Here is a 20,334-nt window from a genome sequence, read left to right on the forward strand (position 1 = left end):
GGACTTTCTCTTTGTACACATCGTAATGAGTAATGAATCTTTGTAGTGTCCCCTAGTGTGCTTTAACGTAGTAGCGCTATATTAAAGCACATTAGGGAACCTTTAGTGCTCACCAGCAGGGTCTACTTGGACCACATAATGTGCAACATATTAGCATGCGTTAGAAGCCACATCCCTTGTCTGTTCCATATAAACAAGCCCTTATATACAAGTAACCATTTCTGGTGTTTTTCCAGTGTTTATTGGATAAACTCTGTTCTCTTTTTTTTTTGGTATCCGGGGTGTTTTATTGGTGTTTACTGATTAAAAATGAAAATCAGAAGCCCTCGTTATCTTCTTTATGCTGCACCCAAAGCGTTTTTGTAAAGATTCTAGAGTTACATGAAATATATACATAACCCAAGCCTCTCTTCTTCCCACTTGCTTTAAGGAACTACAACCAAAATTACTACAATCCCAATGACATCCAAGCCCAATGTGATTGTTGTGCAAAAGACTACTGGGAAAGGAACAACTATTCAAGGACTTCCAGGCAAAAATGTTGTTACAACATTATTAAATGCTGGGGTAAGCAAGAGTTTTATGTTTAGAATCCGCAGACCAAGTAAGAGTGTGTATTGCCTTCTGCCTTTCTCTGTTTGTAATAAACTTAGTTTCATATAGTGGTCCTGGCTAGCAGAACTCTCATTAGCTGTCTAGCAGATGTAGGTGGGCTTAGGTCAGGGAGTAGAGCAGTTAACAAAAGCGGAGGCTCACTAGGGACTGTTAAAATTTGGTTAAAGCCTCATATCGTCTCCTTCTTTGAGTTCTCTGTTCAGCTGTCTCTGGGTTACAGAGGCTGTCCAGTCCAAAAAGGGTGGAGCCATACAAAATGACTGGATTCTTGTACCAATTCTTTTAATGTGAGCATGGGATCTCATCTGATCCAATGTGTGAAGGAAGGGTCCTTTTTCAAATATTCTGCATATTTAATGTCATTTGGAAAATTTTATATCCAGCTGTATATCTGTTAGTTATGTATGCCCTTTACTTCTAAGCTTTTCATGGCAATCCTGAATTAGGATGAAAAGCTGAAAGCTCAGATTTTCACTAAACTAGAATCCTGCAATGTTTTGGAAACACCAGAATGTGATGTTCCAAAACAAAATATGCTTCCCAGCATCGCCTGCAGCAGAGCCAGGGACCATGGAAGCCCTGGCAGCTGCTGAATGAAATTGACATGATTCTTGACAGTTTTACTGCTGCCAACCACTAAATGGCAGCAGTGAAACTGAGAAGACTTTTATTGTCAAGTTAACAAGAGTCTGGTCTACCTGGGGTCCATTGGAAGTTCAATAAAATAGAACCGTTCCCATGAAAATGTTCAATTTTGACAAATCAGCATTTTCTGATTTAAAAAAAAAATTGTTTTGTTGGAAAATTCCTGACCAGCTGTATTGGATACCCCGGTGATAGGCATAATAACATAAGATAGATTAAAGGAACAAACCGTCAAAAAATTGTAAACTCCAGATTTAGGTTTGGTAAAATTCTTTATAAAAATTAATGTTAATAAAGATTTGGTATTTTTTAACTTTCTTTTAAAGCATGTTTGCAAAGAAATTGCAGAGGATTCTATTTTATGTTCTGTGAATTCTCTGAAGAAGAGATTCTCTTGATAGCTGTATCTTATGTAGCATCTGTACGTGCTTAACAAATTAAAAGTGAACATTGCCTTGCACTGCTGAAAGCCACCTTTTCCCTCCACCACACCCTCAAGAAAACCACACTAGAATTCAAAATAAAACTGGCTAAACTAGTTTCATTGTGGAAACCAAAATAAATTTATAACAGCATAAATTGTAAAAGGTAAATAAAATATTAAAGTCTTGTCCATTTTAATAATCTAAGATGTTGCTACTGACAAAGAGCAACTCTTAAAAGTTTTGAGTATACCTTTAAACATCTTGTACAATTCTACTTTCCCAGAAAAGAGAGGTTTTCTTAACGCCAGATAAACTCTCCTAGTCCTTTCATCATCAGCCTCCTCATTATAGTAAAGTTTAAAAGAGTAGATATTTTTGTGCTTGGTTTTTGAATTTACTTTCTATTAAATGCACTTACTCCTTGAAACCAACCTGATGATGAAAGAAATTGGTTAGCGTGTTAGAGCAGCCACTGTACTGCCTCTTATGAATTTTACATATGTTTAGATGAGGGTGTTTTATATCACTGAAGAAATTGCATGGCAAGTTAATATGTACATTTTGCCTTTACTTCAGGGGGAGAAAACTATTCAAGCAGTGCCAGCAGGAGCAAAACCTGCCATCATCACTGCAACCAGACCCATCACAAAAATGATAGTCACACAGCCGAAAGGACTAGGATCTACTGTCCAGCCAGCCACCAAAATCATCCCAACCAAAATTGTTTATGGGCAGCAAGGGAAAACACAGGTACATACTGTTTTATGAAACATACTTAGATTACTATAAAAAGAGAAACAAGCCTTCATGGTGTTGAGTCCTTTGCACTTAAAAGCCTTTGGTGTAGGGTGAAATTGATCTGGTTATAGTAATGTGTATCTTATGCACTTCTTGAAGTAAGTCTCTCCCTGGAGCCTAACAGATTGGCAGTTTGGTGCTCCATTAGCACTCTAGATGGGTATCTAAGCATATTACTTTCCAGGAGAAGAAGCCCAAATCTCACCTTTGAGGCCAGCGACTGTATTTGTAAAGCTTAAGCAGAATATTTTAAGATTGAATTATTCAGGAAGATTTATACACTTGAACAAACATTCTGTGCAACAAAGTTCCCAAAAATCAGATAAGGCATGAATCTATAATTAGGAGGAGAGAGGATTACAGATATGGAAGGGAGATGTGCGGAGAGATTGAAAGGACTGAAATATAGTTATATGGTAGAAATATATAGAGGAGGCCAGTCAGGCACTATTCAGTCTTCTGCTTTATGATAGAAGAAGTGCATGATGAAATTAAAAGGCAACACATTTTAAACATTAAAGGAAATACTTATTAAGCAATGTATGACTAATTTGTGGAATTCAGTTCTTCAGAGTAGTAAGGGAAATCATATATGGCTAAAAATGGCATGTTTAAGAACACATTTTGTGTGCAATAAAAATCACCTAATTCTTCAGGGCTGCTCATATTCCTGAAGGGAAGCTACTGCTTTCAACTGTAGCCTAAAGAAAATACGTAGCTGGGCTTGATGCCATGAAAGATGGGAGGAATCTCTCCAGAATCTGTCAACTGAGGGACTGGGAAGAAACAGGGTGAATCCTGCCCTATGGAGTGACTTTGAAACATCTGGCATCAACAGGACATCAGAGTAGTTAGACTCTTAGTCTGTTCTGATATGGTAATACTTATCTTCCTTTTGTGTGCCAGAACCTGTTCAAAACAATCTGATATGATTAGATGTAGTAATTTAGGTACTGTGAAGATAGGTGCCATAAATTTGTTTGATATCTTTTTTGTTTATGTATGAATTTAGTGCTCATAAAATTGATGGTTTAATAGCAGTGGCATGAGCTAAGTATAAGGTAGGCAAGGTCCTTGCAAACTTCAATTCTTCTAATGAACCCTAGTCCTGACTCCTGCTGTTCTGGTCCTATGCCACTTAGTGCAGATTGACAACTGTAGTACACAGGCATGTAATAGGATCACTGGGCTTCTCAGCTTTAAGTGTATACTCTGATTTTAGGCATAAACTGTAGACTGCAGAGTTAAGACTAGTATGTTAGCCCTCTGCACCCTGTCTTATTGAATCTATCCTAATTCTGGGCACTCTAAGTCTAAACAGAGTTCAAGTTTAATCTTGTATCGATAAATGACAAAGTTATATTCATAAACAGGTTTTCAGAATCTATCTGAATTGGTCAGGACTAGAAAAGCCTGTTGCATGTCTAAATAAATTAGTGCCCAGTCCCATATATCACTTGTGTTAAGCACATGCTTAAGTACTTTACTGGATTAGTTCCTTATAGCATAATGTGACCTTAAGAATAGACCTTAAGTTAGATGATCTATATAGTTCATAGTATACACAGATGCTAATTGGTTGTGTAGGAATCTGCCATGCTTCTATATGGACAGGAACATACAAAAAGAGGATTCTGTAGGGGTTGTATATGCTGTCTTGATTACATATCAGGAGACGGTGTGCAACTGAAGTTCAAGAAACTCTTTGATAGATGTTTGATCCTTCCTTGAGTGCTCTTACTGTAAATAGAAAAATTGTTTTTTTCTATTAGGTTCTCATAAAACCAAAGCCAGTGACATTTCAAGCTACGGTTGTGAGTGAACAGACAAGGCAGTTGGTAACTGAAACATTGCAGCAGGCATCCAGGGCGGCAGAGGCAGGAAATGCCTCTCTCCCAGAAGTGAAAGAAGAACCACAGAGCTACACTGATAGCAGCTCCTCTTCTACAGAGTCCTCCCAGAGCTCCCAAGGTAAATATAATCACTTTGTTTGCTAAATAATAAGCTTTGATTTCCTCTTCCAAAGATGTAAGCTAGTTTTTTATAGCCTGTTGTTTCTCTTCATTATGTTTTAAATCCATGGTCATCTGATCTGGTTAGGTGACTGGAGATCAGGACTCCTGAGAATTGCTTCTAAATATTGACTTTCTGTGAGTCCTGTACCCCATGTCTCAGTTCCCCATCTGAAAAATGAGGATATTACTACTTGCAGGTGTGTTGGGGATTAACTTCTGAAAGCACTTTGAGATTTGTTGATGACATGTTCTGGAGAAGTATGTAGTATTAATCAGAAATCTTTTACTTTTCACCTCAAAATCATCAGTTCCTGAAATATAAAATAATTTACTTTTTAAAAAAAATCAAACTGTTCAGGTCTTCCTGGGCAGTGGCATCCATTGTAACATTAAGGGATTTGCACACTCATTAAGAGACTATATACACAAGTATTTTTAAACATGTCCTTTAGACAAAGGCAAAATGGTCAGTTTTTATCTGCAAACGCCTTTTATCTTTTTCATATACATAGCTGCCCTCGTCTTCCATTCATCCCTTCGATGTAACTTTTTAAAACTTGTTCTTCAAATAGTGTCCCTGTGGGTGTTCCACTTCAGGTGCTCCTGCGCCCTATGCCATGTGTTTATGCTCCACGCTGAGGCTAGAAGAGGCTGCACAAACAAACTGCCCCTCAGTTCCTTCTCAACCGCAATCAACATGAGATGGCGTTTATCTGCGCCTGTTCTCTCTAGTATTCAGCAATTAGCTAGTTAGCATATAGTCTGTGACCTTTTAATGTTTTTAGTCGCTGGAACAGATATTCGCCTTTTCCTTTCACTGAAAAAAAGAAAAACAACCCCCGTGCCAAGTTATTCATAGATATAGTTAGATGTTAAAATGTTTCCCCTTCATAGGGGGTCAGTTTTTGTTTGTTTGCAGGATAGGCTGGGCTCCCAGGGATTCAGAAGGTGCCTATCCTGCTGTGAGGCTACTCCAGTCAGTGTCTTGGCATTCCCAGTGCCTCCACTGTCTAGATGGTGCTCATGCCTCCAGTAAATGCAAGATCTGCACTTCCTTCAGGGGCAGAGCCCCAAAAAATTGGGAAATCAACTTTAAGCTCCTGATAATGGAGCCAGCTTTATGACCAGCTTTGGGTCGAAGGGATTGGAGGAACCTGTGTACATAGACCTCCTGGTATACCACTAGTGCAGCGTCCACATCAATATCTTGGTCAGCGGCCATTAATCTCAATATCTGCCTCTAAGCAAAAGGAGGCAAGGAGTAAATCTCCAAGAAAATCTGTCACCAATACACAAGATGACTATGGAGACCTCAGGTCCCAAGGGGAGTTCCATGCAGTGATGTCAGTACAGATTCTCCACAACTTACGGAAGAGTTCCACTCCCGAACACCTTGTGTAAATTGATTTTTGCTGAAGTCGGGAACGTATACCCAACAAGTATGCACGAAAAACAAACAACATATAGAACTTCTTCCGTAAATCCGGATTTGCAAAACCCGGGGAGCGTCTTTACTACAAAGGTGAAGAGAAGTCAATCATCTAAGCCAAAATCGGTACCAAGTTCCTAGGTGGCAGAGATGCAGTTGAAAAAAGGCTAATTCCGTCCACAAATAACACTGGAAAGTCAGTGGTACCAAAGACTGCTCATATACCTTCTGTTTACAAATTGAGCCTATTCAGTCCCATGCCAAGCACTTGGTACCAACTGCATTGGTACTGAAGCCATCCTCCATAGGTTCTCGCTCAACCCAGTCTATGATACCTTTGGTCCTATAAAAATTTAGGTACCCTGAAGACCTGATAACATCTTTGGAGCCAATGTCTCCTCTATTAACGAGTACTGGGGGTTTATCAGCCTCAAGACTCTCTCAGTCACATACCCCTCTGTCTACTAGAGTACCGTACGCACTCTTGCCTACTTAGCAGGCAGAACAACTATTCCCCTCCCCACCCTTTCCCTTGGAGCATGTGGAAGAGCATTCCTAGACTCAAATATTGGTCCAGGATTCCCCTGGGTATTCTAGGTCACATCACTCTCCCTCCTACACTGACATATTTCAGGAAGATAAATCTCAAATGATACACCTGTGGCAGGAACACAGATGAATGCCTCTACCTATGCCATTTGGCCCCTCTGAGTGGTCTTGCTGGGGCCTGTGGGCATTCTGTTGTTGACAATTTTCAGTTAGGTCTCCATACCGCTGGAGGGAGCAGAGAAGGGACCATTCTCCTCAACATCCTCTATCACCATCTATGCCAAAGGAGGAGTCCTTTGAGGAGCAAGAAACAAGGGTGGATAAAGAGGTCACACCTCTTACTAATATTGCCTCTTCATCACCTAATGAAACTGTGATGCCTCCACCACATTCTATGGCCAGTGACTTCAGGCAGTTTCAAGAACTGATGAAGCAAATTGCTGACCTGTTACACATTCCCTTAGAGGAGGTTCAGGAGTCCAACTATAAACTCCTAGATATTTTACACACCTCCACATCTATGAAGATTCCCATTCTGGTCAATGAAGCTTTTATGGAGTCTGCTAAGACTTGTTTGGCAAACCCCAGCTACTGCACCATCTACCTGCAGAAGTATGGATAATAAGTGTTCTGTCCCTGCCAGAGAATCAGAGCTTCTATTTTCTCATTCATCTCAAAATTCCATGGTAGTGAAGGCCGTTAATGGGTGCAGTAGACAGCTGAGCTCAATGTCCACCCCATACAATAAGGACCACAAGAGGCTTAGTCTTTTTAGTCGCAAATCTCACTCTTCAGCTACACTTCAGTTCAGAATAGCGAACCTTCAGGCACTCGTGGCCAAATAAGACTGTTGGAATTACAACAAATCTAATTCCTTTATTGAACACCTGCCAAAGGAACTGACCAATTTAAGGCGATTATACAAAGACATTGCTCCAGGCCTCCTTGGATGCTGCAGGTACAGCAGCACAACCTATATCCACTGCAGTGGTCATGAGAAGCAAGTCTTGGCTGCAGTTGTCAGGCTTTCCAAGAGAAGTTCAGAGCACTGTCAAAGGCCTGTCTTTTGTTGGTTGCAAGCTCTTGGTGGACTTGATGGATATATGACGGACTCAATGGATATATCTCTCCTCGCTTTAAGGGGCACAATAGTTACACTGCAGTCTGTAAGGCTTTATACTCCTGTAAATAGGAGATCATTAGGTCTCAGTACAGAAAGCACTCCTAGCCTTGTATTCAGCTTATCATAGACCATCTTACCGTAGACTTTATCTGAGCCACTATCCAAGAGGCCAAGATACTCTAAAAAGAAACCACCTTCAGCTACATCTACATCTTCTCAGCCATTTGCAATCTCCAAGCGACAGTTTTGATGGATCAGTTGAGAGTCTCAGCCATCCAATCAACAAGATTTTACAACTGCAACATTCTCCCTCCTTTTTGATGCTACCTCTCCCATTTTCAAACTACGTGGCAAAGTACAACATTGGACAAAAGAGTTTTGGAAGCCATAACATCTGGTTACACTATCCATTTCAAATCTATCCCTCCTCCCTGTCTCTTTTCAGGGACGTTTCTCATGATCAATTACAGGTGCAAGTGGTTGCCTCGCTTCTACATTTAGGAGCAATAGAACCAGTTGGGATGGGAGATGGGAGATGCTATTCAAAGTACTTCCTGATCCCAAAAAGAATGGAGAGTGGAGACCAGTTTTAAACTTTGTGTCGCTAAACAGATATGTAAAACAATAGGGATTCAGGATGGTGTCTCTTCCAGCAATAATTCCCTTGTTAGAATTAGGAGATGGGTTCATGACTGTCAGTCTGCAAGACTCATATTTTCATGTTGCTATTTACCCTTCATACAAAAAAGTTCCTTTGTTTCCTTATCAACAGTGAGCACTACTGGTACAGGGTGTTCCTTTTCAGCCTATCTTCTGCCCCAAGAGTGTTCTCAAAGATTCTGGAATTAGTTGCCACCCATCTATGTCATTTGAGTATAATAGTTTTCCAGTATCTGGATGATTGGTTGATCGGGGCAGATTGTATCATGAAGTGTTGATGGCAGTGAAGATGATGTGTTCTCCGTTTCACAGCCTGGGCCTTCACATAAATCTCAAGATCAATTTTGACTCCATCTAGACATCATAGGGGCTTCCCTGGATGCATTGACAGGCAGATGTACCTTCTCCCCAGAATATTTCTCATATTAATGAATCTCATCTCAAGGATTCAATGCAGTTCTCAAGTAACAACAAGAGTTTGTCTTCAAATGCTGGGACACACGTCAGCTTGCATATTTGTAGAGCAGCATGCCAGGTTACAGCTCGGAGGCCTATAGGGATGGTTTTGAATGATTTACAAATCAAGAAAGCACAGCCTAGACAGATTACAGTCCGTTTCCCAATGGGTTCTACAATCACTCAACTGGTGGAAGCACTGACCAAAATCTGTGCAGATGTGACATTCTTCCAGAATCCCCCTGCTGTAGGGATAACATAAGACACTTCAGTTTTGGGTTGAGGGCGTATCTGCAACCTTACAAGGTTCAGGGCAAATGGTTACTACCAGAGTAGCTTCTTCACATCAATGGTCTGGAATTGGGACAAGTCAAAAATGTTTGCCTACACTTTTTTTTACCTCTAAACACATCAAAGTCATTAAAGATAGTGACAGACAACATGGCATGAATTTATTATATCAACCCCAGGGAGGAGCAGAGCACCTTCCCCATCTCTCTGTGCTGAAGCAATAAAATGCTGAAATTGGTGCATACCATGGGTGAAAGTAAGTCAGGACCCTTACCGGTATGGGGGGGAAGGCTTCTGCCCCCAAAAGGGGTGCTACAAGGTCAGCATCCCCCAACCAGCCCTTCCACGCTGCCTGGCCCACACCGCCTGGGGCTTCGTGTTGATTTAAAGGGCCTGGGGCTCTGGATGCTGCTGCTGTGCCAGCGACAGCAGCACCCGGAGCCCAGGGCCCTTTTACATTGCCAGCCCCAGAGCAACTGCTCCCTTTGGGCCCCCCTCCCACCCTAGCCCATCAGCGGCTGTGGGGGGAGGGGGTGCAAAAGGGGCAGGGACATTAAAATGCTACAGAGTTCTTTGCCACGGCAGCACTTTAACGTTGCTGTGCCACCACGCCTCTCCCCCAGCCGACTCATAATTTAGAAAGAAAGTGCTGCTGAGGTCATCTGGTGTTCTAATGCCTGGCAGGTATGAAGCTGAGATGACAATCGGTTTGGCTATGCGCAGGCGTGAAAGTGGGCTGGTATGGCATACCAGTAAGAACCCGCACTGGCCCATACCCAGCCGCAGCGCTTTAATGTCCCTGCCCCTTTTGCCTCCCCTGTTAACAGCCCTGCTAGTAGGGTCCCTACCAGCAGGGCCGCCGATGTGGGGTGGGGAAGGGGCAGCAACCTTAAAGCACTGCTGCAGCACAGGACAGTCCTTAAAGTGCTGCCCCTACCCCTCCCGCCTCCCGTTGGTGGCTCTGCTGGTATGGACCCTACCAGCAGGGCTGCCGACAAGGGAGGCAAAAGGGGCAGGGACTGGGCTGGAATTTTTTGAGACGTGTCTCCCTGTGGGTACTCCACTACTTGCCCTCCTCCACCTCTGCTTCAGAATCTCCTTTGGGAGACTTTGGTGGAAAAGGAATGGAGAATGATTCACCATATAGCCTCAGCACAGGGTACTAGGATGTGTGGGACACATACACAGGCCACACAGGCACTGCTCCAAAAATCTCCAATCAAAGGTGCAGGACGCATGGGAACCTGAAGTGGAGCACCCACAGGGGTGAGATACATGTCCAAGAACTCCAGTTACTGCACAAGGTGAGTAAGTTTTCCTTCCACATTGATAGTGTTTTTTGGGAACTTAATGTGATCAAATTTAAATTAAGGCTTGTTTTGTTCAGTATTTGAATACTGAATAACTTGAATATCTGAACAGCTGAAATTTTCCCAAAAAGGTCAGCTTGAGGCAAACACTCAGAAAAACTTCAGTTTGAATGGTTAAAATTTGACAAAGTTAAAAGCAACTGAAAATAATATTTTTATAATGGAAATTATTAGGCAACCTTAACAATAGGTGTTGCTACCAGCTCCACCTGTAATAAACACTGAATAAAAATGTTGCAGTTGGTTGATTGTCCTCATTCTTCTGTGTAACAGATTCCCAGCCTGTCGTTCACGTGATTGCGTCTAGAAGTCAGGATTGGTCAGAACATGAAATTGCTGTGGACACCAGCCCCACAATAATTTATCAAGATGTATCCAATGAATCACAATCAGCTACTTCTACAATAAAAGCACTTCTGGAACTTCAGCAGACAACAGGTGTGTGTGTGTGTTTGGGATCACTTTGAATCATGTTAGCCAATTGCATTGTTTATTAGAGGAAAATTCTGTATTTTTGCTCTTGCAAGTGTTCAGTTTGAAAGTACAGTATATCTTATGTCCCACTTTCTTGGGGCAGTTTGATTCTCTTATTATTCTGTGTATTTAACTTCAGTTGGAGTCTATTTTACTAAAAGGTGCATTCTCTCCCCTCAACCCCTCCACCCAAATATCTTTAAGCAGTGAAGGAGAAGTTGGAATCAAAACCAAGACAACCTACCATTGATCTGAGCCAAATGGCAGTTCCTATTCAGATGACTCAGGAGAAGAGGCATTCTCCGGAAAGCCCTTCCATTGCTGTAGTAGAATCAGAATTAGTTGCTGAATATATCACAACTGGTAAGTGGCTACAAAAACATACTATGAATATTAGAATTAGGATGGCTGGTTTTCAGTGGAAAGCCTTTTTGTTGTTGCATATGGTGGGGGAGAGGGGAACAGTATTTTGTCTTCCTTTCCTCATAGTATTTCTGTAAAGGAAATTCATGGTAGTTGTCTTCCCCTACTTTGAGGACATATTAAGGGGCATGGGATGCTTCTGCTCTTCCCTGGTAGGTCAGAGAATGTGCATCTATCTGTTTCTGGTGTAAAATGAAACAGAAGGTCATTGTTTCAAGTTAGATCATTTAAACATACTCTGATCTGGTGGTGAAAGGGCAAAGTGCCCCTGTTGATGTCTTTGGGGCAAACTCTTGGGAAGGAAAGGTAGAAAATGAAGGTCGGGATTCATGATATGACTTATCTGTTGTGAAAGGGTAAAAGACTTCTTGCAGAATTCGTTCACCCAACTTTGTGGAATTCACCCAACTTTGTGGAATTTTGTGGAGGCAAAAGGGGCAGGGACATTAAAGCGCTGCAGCTGGGTATGGGCCGGTGCGGGTTCTTACTGGTATGCCATACCGGCCCACTTTCACGCCTGCGCATAGCCAAACCGATTGTCATCTCAGCTTCATACCTGCCAGGTATTAGAACACCAGACGACCTCAGCAGCAATTTCTTTCTAAATTAGTTCACCCAACTTTGTGGAATTCAGTACTTACCAGTACTGAGCAGGTAGCCTTTTTTTGGCCAGGTGAGCATTTTCCATTATAATTGCCATCCTTATGATGTAGTGGGCAAGTACATTTTGTGTTTGGGCTAGTAAAGTTTTTTATATCCATTTTGCATTGCCAAATTAATGCTTCAGATTGGCACATCACACTTATTATTGGGATTCATCTTTCCCTAACCTCAACTGACCTACTATCTATCTAAAACATCTTTCTAGTCCTCAAGTTGCCTCAATCCTTCAGTGTTTTTCTCTGGACATATATCTAATTAAACTATATCTCCCACAAACTGGAACACTCATCTGCCCCTAGACATTTGCACCATTTAAGAAATTCAGTGTGAAAGAATTACCATGTTTAGCTTCTTAAATTCATCATTTGAATTAATATCTACATGCTTGCATTTTGCATTTCCCAATTAAGTTTTAACTGTGGTGAAAATGTGTGTTTAAGCAAGCTTTATATTGTTTTCATATTAAAATATATTTAAAATATGATTTCAGTGTTTTTAGTATTTGTTAACGTCTAAGCTGGTATTTCCATTTTTCATTTTCCCCTCCACTTTCGCCCCCTGCTATCCAGATTTAAGTTGAATCGGACTTTTTTTTTTTTAATACTTCCTACTGTATCTGGCTTCAATTCCGAGTGAGAGACTCATAACTCCAACGGATCCCTGGTGGGAAGGCATTGACTTAACATTAAAATGTTGTTTAGATAACAAGTAGTATGATAAGTATTTAATAACAAGTAAGCATACATTATAACATTATTAAACTGATCACCAGTTATTTGAAGATCAGTTATATTCCCTGAAATCACCATACACTGTGTGTTGTACCTTGTATTCGAGTCTCCAGTTTCCTCCAAGATGTACTGGAAAAGTCAAGTTGAGCTATACATATATCTTAAATCAGTGCTGATAAAAGATGCTCATTCAATATTCGTGTAGTTTGAAATCCTCTTTATCTACAGATCCAGGATACAGACAATAGCAATGAACGCTTCCCTGAATTTACAATAATCAGTAACTTAAAACTGGTTTGTTTTTTTTACAGAGCTCAAAGTGATTTACAGAATTACAGGGAATGTGCATGGTAGGGGTCATTTGCTTTTCGCACCAATGAAGTGCAACCAACCATGGGTTGGACAGCAGCAGCCTTCGTAACAGCATACAACTACAGTTACTTCTCCAGTTTCTTCCCATTTGAATTTTAGGAATGGGGTCACTGAATGTGTATATGAAACAAAAAAATATGCCACTAATCCCAGAATAGGTGGATTTTCTGCTAAAATGATAAGCAGTGAAATAATGTACTATACCCACATTTATGTGTTGTGAATTTTTATACATGCACCTAGAGCAAAGGTTTAGGTACATTTTAAATAAATCTAAATAGCTGCTGGGCTTCAGTATTAACACCCATTGAACTGAATGGGGAAGTTCACACCTCTTAGTATTATCATTTTTTGTCTGTCTGCAGACTCAGGAAGACAACTCTGTATTGGTTCACATTCGGAAGAATTTCTACACAACCATATAGGTTAGAAACTTTATTTTTAAATTAAGTTTAAATTCTGTAGAAACTGTTTGGGATATCCGCTAATAGCTGGCATAGCATGAAAGGCAATGCTGACTTTATCCAACCCCCTCTAGGAGTGGCAAGTTAAGTTTCCATATTCATCCAGACTTTGGCCTCCCTTCTAACGACCCAGAAAAGAATGACTTCTAGTCACTGTCAGTTTCATCTGGATATAATCATATTCCTCTGAGCCATCCAGTACCATACCATGTTTTCCCATACCTGATGCATTTAGGAATAAGTTAATTAAAGCAAATATCATTTAATGGTATGAGTTGGTATAAGCTAATTTGAGTTCACCATTGATGCTGTTGTCTTATGCTGTTGACTGCTTTGTTAGATAATAGAATAAATCATCATCTGACTTTAGGACTATTTCACTCTGCCCACCCATCTGGTTAGTTATGGAGCCAAAACTATAGCCCCAAAGTTGTTGTGGTTCTACTCTGATAAGTGACTCTAAAACAGGTATGATGGATCCATGTTTGTTGTCTCATTGACTTCTGAGCAAATTTGCTCAAGTTCTTTACAAGTAAACACTTTCTAATTACCAGCCCTGTACATTTAATGTAAGGTTTGAGAGTCCTAAAGTTCTCTCCTTCTCACATATGATAAGTAATTTTCTGTAATCACATCCTGGCATTTTCACTTATGTCTGTGCAAGCCCATTGCCTTCAACGGAGTTGCAAAAATGTAACTGCATAATTCGGAATCCAGAATGGTCCATACTGATGATGTATGAAAGAAACCAGCTTGAAACTCTGAGCACAAATTCAGTTTGCAGGACTAGCATTTGGGAGGCGAGGGACATTTTAAAACTGAGCTCACACTTGCTTAGACAAACACCAGACTCCATGATGCTATTTTTAAGATCCTTCTCAGAGTAGATCTACACTTTAGGATTGAAGCTAGCATACAGTAAAGGACTTATTTCATACTCAGATTTTTATTTCATCCATATTTGCTTTCACTTGAAGGTAAAACAACAAAGCACGTAGTTTCAGCTACTTCAGTGAGTTCTGGGGAAGTGCCATTGACCTCTTTTCTTTCAGTTAGTCATCGGTCTCAGCCCCACCAGCAGTCGTCCCAGCCCCAGAGGACGCTGCTGCAGCATGTGGCCCAGTCGCAGACAGCAACACAGACTTCTGTTGTGGTGAAATCTATCCCTGCATCTTCCACAGGCGCAATTACCCATATCATGCAGCAGGTTGTACCTTTTCTTTTCCAAACAGTCTGTGAACATAAGTAGACAATATGAATTATATAGGGCCAAGTTTTGATTTGAATGCACGTGTCCTATTGGCTTGTGTCAGTGGAAACCCAAAGCATAAGGACAGAATTTGGCCCATTGTGAGTTGCTGTTCCTTGAATGTGGGACTGAAAAAAAGACTATCTAAGAATATCTTCCATAATTGATTGCAGTGTTGATGTAGCCGTGTTGGTCCAAGGACATGGGACAAGGTAGGTGAGGTAATATCTTTTATCTTGAAAGCTTGTACCTTTAACCAACAGAAGTTGGTTCAGTAAGGTATTACCTCATGTACCTTGTCTAGTAAGTGGAGGGGTTGTTTTGTATATGCTACATGTTTGCTGTTGGCCCTTTTTGAAAGGATCTTGCTGCCTACATGATCCCTCCCCATTTGTGTGGCGTTCACTTGATAGCAGTGTAGGACTTGCCTATCTCTGTACACAGTAATGAAAGGGGGAAGGGCCCTAAAGGTTCTATGTTAGATCTTGTCAACACTACAGAGTTTTATCAGCAAGAGGCAGAAAAACTCTTCTGTTTTGCTGACAAAATAAAACTACCTCAGCGAGAGGCATAGAGCTTTTTGCAGCAAAGTTAAAGTGACAAAGTACTGCCGTTGGTTGTGTCGCCATAACTGGCCTCTCCCAGTATCCCACAATGCCCGCTATCATGACTCTGCTTGCTGCTTTGAACTTGGCTTCCGTGCATTGCAACTACACAGGCACGCAGCTCTCTCCTTTCAAAGTTCCGGGAAGTTCTGACAGCTGAGCATGCCAACAGCAAAAGCAAATTATTAACATGGAATTCTGCTCTCCCCTAGCACTAGGAACACAGCAGCAGGCAGGAGAGGGTGTGTGTGAGAGACTGCAGTGCTGTGCAGAGTCGGGGAGGGAGGTGGAGGCTGATGTCAGGGGTGTCCCCCTCCCTGTGCCTCAGGACTGGATGTTTCCAGCCGCTGTCTGAACTTAGAGACCTCATGCTGACACACTCACTGTCCCACGACACAAGCTCTGTCTCTCTCGCATACACACTCCCCCACCACACTCTCTCTCGCTCCCCCACCACACTCTCTCTCGCTCCCCCACCACACTCTCTCTCGCTCCCCCACCACACTCTCTCTCGCTCCCCCAACACACACACACTTCCCCCCCACACACACACTTCAGTTGATAAGCAGCTGGCAATCTAGTAGGATGCCCATGGAATGATGGGATTGAGAAACCTGCATCACGTGATGCTGTACTGCCCCATGAAGCATTGTAAACCCTTCCCAAAGCACTCTGTGGCCAGTTGCACAGTGGGATAGCTATCCACAGTGCTCTTCTCTCTCTGTTGATGTGAGAGCTGCTAGTGTGGATGCGCTCTGCCAACACAAGGAGCACAGAGTGGACATTCAACAGTGGTTTAATTAAAGCGGCATAACTTTTGTTGACGAAATTCTGTAGTATAGACAAGACCTTAGTCTTAAGCAGAGGAAGGAAAAGGAGCAGAATTGGAGACAATAAAGAAGCAAGATGCCTTTGATTTGGAGCTTGGCTTTGTAAGATGCCAAACTGCAGAGACCTCTGGCAAATTCTCAACTTGGGAAGTCACAACTGAGAGACTACTTTAAAATGTGTGGTGAACAGCCCAAGTGAAAGGAACAACCCAGTAAAAAGCAGAGGAAGAAGCCTCTGATGTATTCTTGTATAAATAGTTTGATTTTCTTATTTAATTCAAGAATTAGCATTTCTGTTACCTGTCAGCAGTAACAAAAATAAAGCTACTCTAGTTTTGTGAGGTCCCCTGGAGGGGACTCTAGTTTTGTGAGGTCACCACTCACTTTCTATATAGTTCATATTTAGATAAGGTCTGTTGTAAAGCCTCCGCAGAGGTAGAATTTTGCTGAATGAGGCTACTTAGTTATTATTTAGGATTGTGTAATAAGACAGTGTTCTTGCCCCCTTAGGAACTTAGTCCAACTCAAACGTGATATATGGGACAGTAGTTTTGATGCGTATTAAGGTACAGACATGGCAGTGGTGAGGAAATCAACCCAGGAAGAACTAGGTCTGAAAAGGAGGGAGAGATTATGCTTTGGTGCATGGGAAATTGGGCAGGTTCCAGGTGTAAAAAGTGGTGTAGAAGAAATCACCAAGAAGCGTCGGAGGAGACAGTGTTAGGAAACAGAATCAAAATCTCTTAAGATAATAGGTTCTTGTTAAAGCTAGGAACCATTTATTCACCAACCTAAGATATTTGTTGGATCAGCCAATCCCTTCCATTTCCCATTCAGACGTCATGGAGTTTGAGTCGATCTGAATCTTAATCTTTCAAATGTAAGAGCAACTTAAGCTCCACTGAGGGCAAGACATCTACAGTTAAAAGGCAGGTAGTGGGTGGCACACCAGGGCTTAGTTTGTTATGGTATGTAAATAGCCATTGAAGTGCTATGGCTTTGGAAACTCAGCATCTTAGGGTATTTCTGCTTTTATACATGAGTTGTATGCCTGAAATCCTGTGACCTATTCTGCTTTTTTAAAACAGTCCAGTTTAAATATTCTTTAATGTCACTAGATTTTGTGTATTCTGCAGTAAATTAGATGATGTCTCATTACATTTTCATTTGTAACTTTTTTTATTAAGGCTTTAAGCAGCCACACTGCATTTACCAAACACAGTGAACAACTTGGAACCGAGGAAGGAGAAGTGGAGGAGATGGATACCCTAGATCCTCAGACTGGTCTATTTTACAGATCTGCCCTGACACAGTCACAGGCACAAAAACAGCAGAAACTGAGTCAACCACAGCTGGAACAGACTCAACTGCAAGTGAAAACTCTGCAGTGCTTCCAGACTAAACAAAAGCAAACCATCCACCTGCAGGCTGATCAGATCCAGCACAAACTCCCACAAATGCCCCAGCTTTCTATCCGGCATCAAAAGTTAACACCACTTCAGCAAGAGCAAGGACAGACCAAACCAGATGCACAGCACACCCCACACCACATGATGGCCAAAGAAAGGCAACTCCCTACCTTAGTGGCACAGCCACAGCAAACTGTAGTACAGGTGCTTGCAGTAAAAACCACGCAGCAGCTGCCCAAACTGCAACAGGCACCAACGGCACAAAAAATCTACGTGCAACCCCAACCCCCCCAGAGTCAATTGCAGCTACCTGCCTCTTCAGAGAAACAGCCCGCAAGCCAGGTAACAGAATATTGATAGCATGCAAAATAAAACGTCGCTGTTCAAGGAAAAATCCAAACACCAACACAGTTGCTGTAGCCGTGTTTTCTCCTGGCAAGAGAGAACTCCTCATTACGCTGGTTTTAATTTCCCCATCAGAAGGTTGACACTAGGAAAGAAAAGCACATGTTGTTATATAGGGAAAAAAATCCATAGAGCTCACAAATCAATTTTGTTGGACCGTTTTTTGGTGAATTTCTGCAACCAGCAGTGCATGGAATTTGCCCCTAATTTCTTTTATTTTTTTGGGTATAACGTATTATTGATTTCCGTTCCCGTAACATTTTAAAAAAATTCTGTGGAAATAAAGATGAATACACTGCAGTCTCCCAAGGATCTCCATTGTACGTCTTCCTTGGTAGTTTACATCACCATCACCCTTCAGTTAAATAATGTTACCTAGAGGAGCAATTGTACTTTCCTTGGGAGGGGAAGATGTAAAGACTGAGGAAAATGAAATACTATATATGTATTTTAACTAACTCCAAAAACCTTTTACTCTCCTGCCCCTTGAAGCATATATAAAATAATAAGAAGGGATTAATATACATCACATGGGGATATAAATCTCAAAGGAAAACGAGGCTGCTGTGATATTCTGCTAGAAACATTGTCTAGCAGTCCAAAAACTACCTTCCCCAGGCTTCAATTAAATGTTTTCGTATCACTGCTGATTCCTTTGTTAAAACACTGAGCTTCAACTGTCTTCCTAATAGCAAGTATGTTGTTTGTGCCGTATTGTCCAGATAAATATTGATTAGGTTTAAATTAAAAAAAAATAGCTGTAACATGCACAACAAAAATTTGATTTTCAGGTGCAGCAGCCAATTATAACTCAAGGATCCACTGTTACAAAGATAACTTTTGAGGGGCGACAGCCTCCTACTGTATCAAAGGTAGCAGGCGGCAATTCTGTGCCCAAACTGGCATCGCCAGTTACAAGCCTATTTCCCATGCAGGCATCTGTGAAGACAGCAGTAGCAGACATTTTGAAAATGTCTATGATGGAAGCTCAGATTGACACAAACGTAGAACATATGGTAGTGGATCCCCCAAACAAGGCCATGTCCACTAGTAAACTCGCTAGTGAAGCAGAATCATCACCTTGTATCCAGGTGCCAAGGGTGACTGCAGTAGGGATGACGGCAACTTCCATCTCTCAGCAACTGAAATGTAAAGAGTCCTGTTCAAGTCCTCCTGCTGCTGATCCTGCTTTAACAGAGAAGAAAGTGGATGCACAAGGAGTGCCTTCAACAAACCAGTTTATACACATTCAGAATATATCCCAAAAGAAAGCTGAAGGGATTTCATCTGAAATTATTATCCAGGTAAGAGAAGAGCAGAGCAAATAAAGGTAAAAAAAATAAAGCAGATATTTTCTACGTTTGTGTGTCTAAAGCCTTCATAGCATCTGAACAATGTTCAAGTATTTTTTTTTTCCTTTCTTACTTTGGTTCTCCTCTACCCCAAAACAGTAAGTGATTTAAGAATATAAAAATGTTGGGCACTTGTTTATTAAATTGGCAATACGTTGTTAAATACAGTTTCTCAAACATGCTGGTCAGTGCATTCCTGTTGTCTGTCTCCTGAGCATTTTAAGTGTTCTGCTTTGCTTTCCCATTAAGGAAACAAACCAAACTTGCTAGATATTCCAAATCACCTTCTAACTGAAATGCTTGAACATGCAACTTTTGCTGTTACCGTGGAGGTATGATTTGTGCTATGTCTTTTTACAGCGTCTTACAGTCTTACCTGTTTTTTAGTGTAAAACTTTCTTCAGCATAAAGTAGATTTGGTAGAATCTCACTAATTCAAACTGACTGGGAGACCGTTTGCAAATTAGTAATTAAAGACCAGATTCATCAAAGCACTTAAGTACATTATTAACTTTATGCATATGAGTAAGTCTCATTGATTTGAAGTCAACAGGACCACATACATCCTTCAGTTAAGCAGATACTTATATGCTTTGATGAATCAGGGCCTAAGTGAACAAATGTGAAAATGTTTATTTATTCAAATTTAGTTTTATTTTGATACTTTATAACATATTATTGTATTCCATAGTACAGATTGTCAAAGCATTGAGATTTTAGTCATCTGAAATCTCTCAGCACCCTAATTATACATACTTATAAGTACATAAAAGGTTGTTACAAGGAGGGAGAAAAATTGTTTTCCTTAACATCTAAGGATAGGACAAGAAGCAATGGGTTTACGTAGTGGCAAGGGTAATTTAGGTTGGATATTAGGGAAAAATTCCTAACTGTCAAGGTATTTAAGCACTGGAATAAATTGCCTAGGGAGGTTGTGGAATCTCCATCATTGGAGATTTTTAAGGGCAGGTTAGACAAACA

General features: G+C 41.1%; 1 protein-coding gene across 6 annotated transcripts in view; it reads left to right on the forward strand.

Moving 5' to 3' along the window:
- EMSY (EMSY transcriptional repressor, BRCA2 interacting) overlaps window positions 1-20,334 on the forward strand; it is a 60,243-nt gene that overhangs the window by 37,030 nt on the left and 2,879 nt on the right. For 2 of the 6 annotated variants that reach the window (XM_030557704.1, XM_030557722.1), the window contains 8 exons: window positions 431-567; window positions 2,262-2,435; window positions 4,256-4,454; window positions 10,650-10,814; window positions 11,058-11,213; window positions 14,556-14,710; window positions 17,375-17,938; window positions 18,793-19,305. In XM_030557704.1, coding sequence (XP_030413564.1) covers window positions 431-567; window positions 2,262-2,435; window positions 4,256-4,454; window positions 10,650-10,814; window positions 11,058-11,213; window positions 14,556-14,710; window positions 17,375-17,938; window positions 18,793-19,305 — 2,063 coding nt within the window. Of the gene's footprint in view, window positions 1-430; window positions 568-2,261; window positions 2,436-4,255; window positions 4,455-10,649; window positions 10,815-11,054; window positions 11,214-13,404; window positions 13,465-14,555; window positions 14,711-17,374; window positions 18,747-18,792; window positions 19,306-20,334 lie in introns of those variants that run through there. The other 4 variants (XM_030557690.1, XM_030557714.1, XM_030557697.1 and 1 more) reach the window with 4 other exon arrangements.

Source organism: Gopherus evgoodei, chromosome 1 (genome assembly GCF_007399415.2).
Source record: "Gopherus evgoodei ecotype Sinaloan lineage chromosome 1, rGopEvg1_v1.p, whole genome shotgun sequence".
Taxonomy (NCBI): domain Eukaryota; kingdom Metazoa; phylum Chordata; order Testudines; family Testudinidae; genus Gopherus; species Gopherus evgoodei.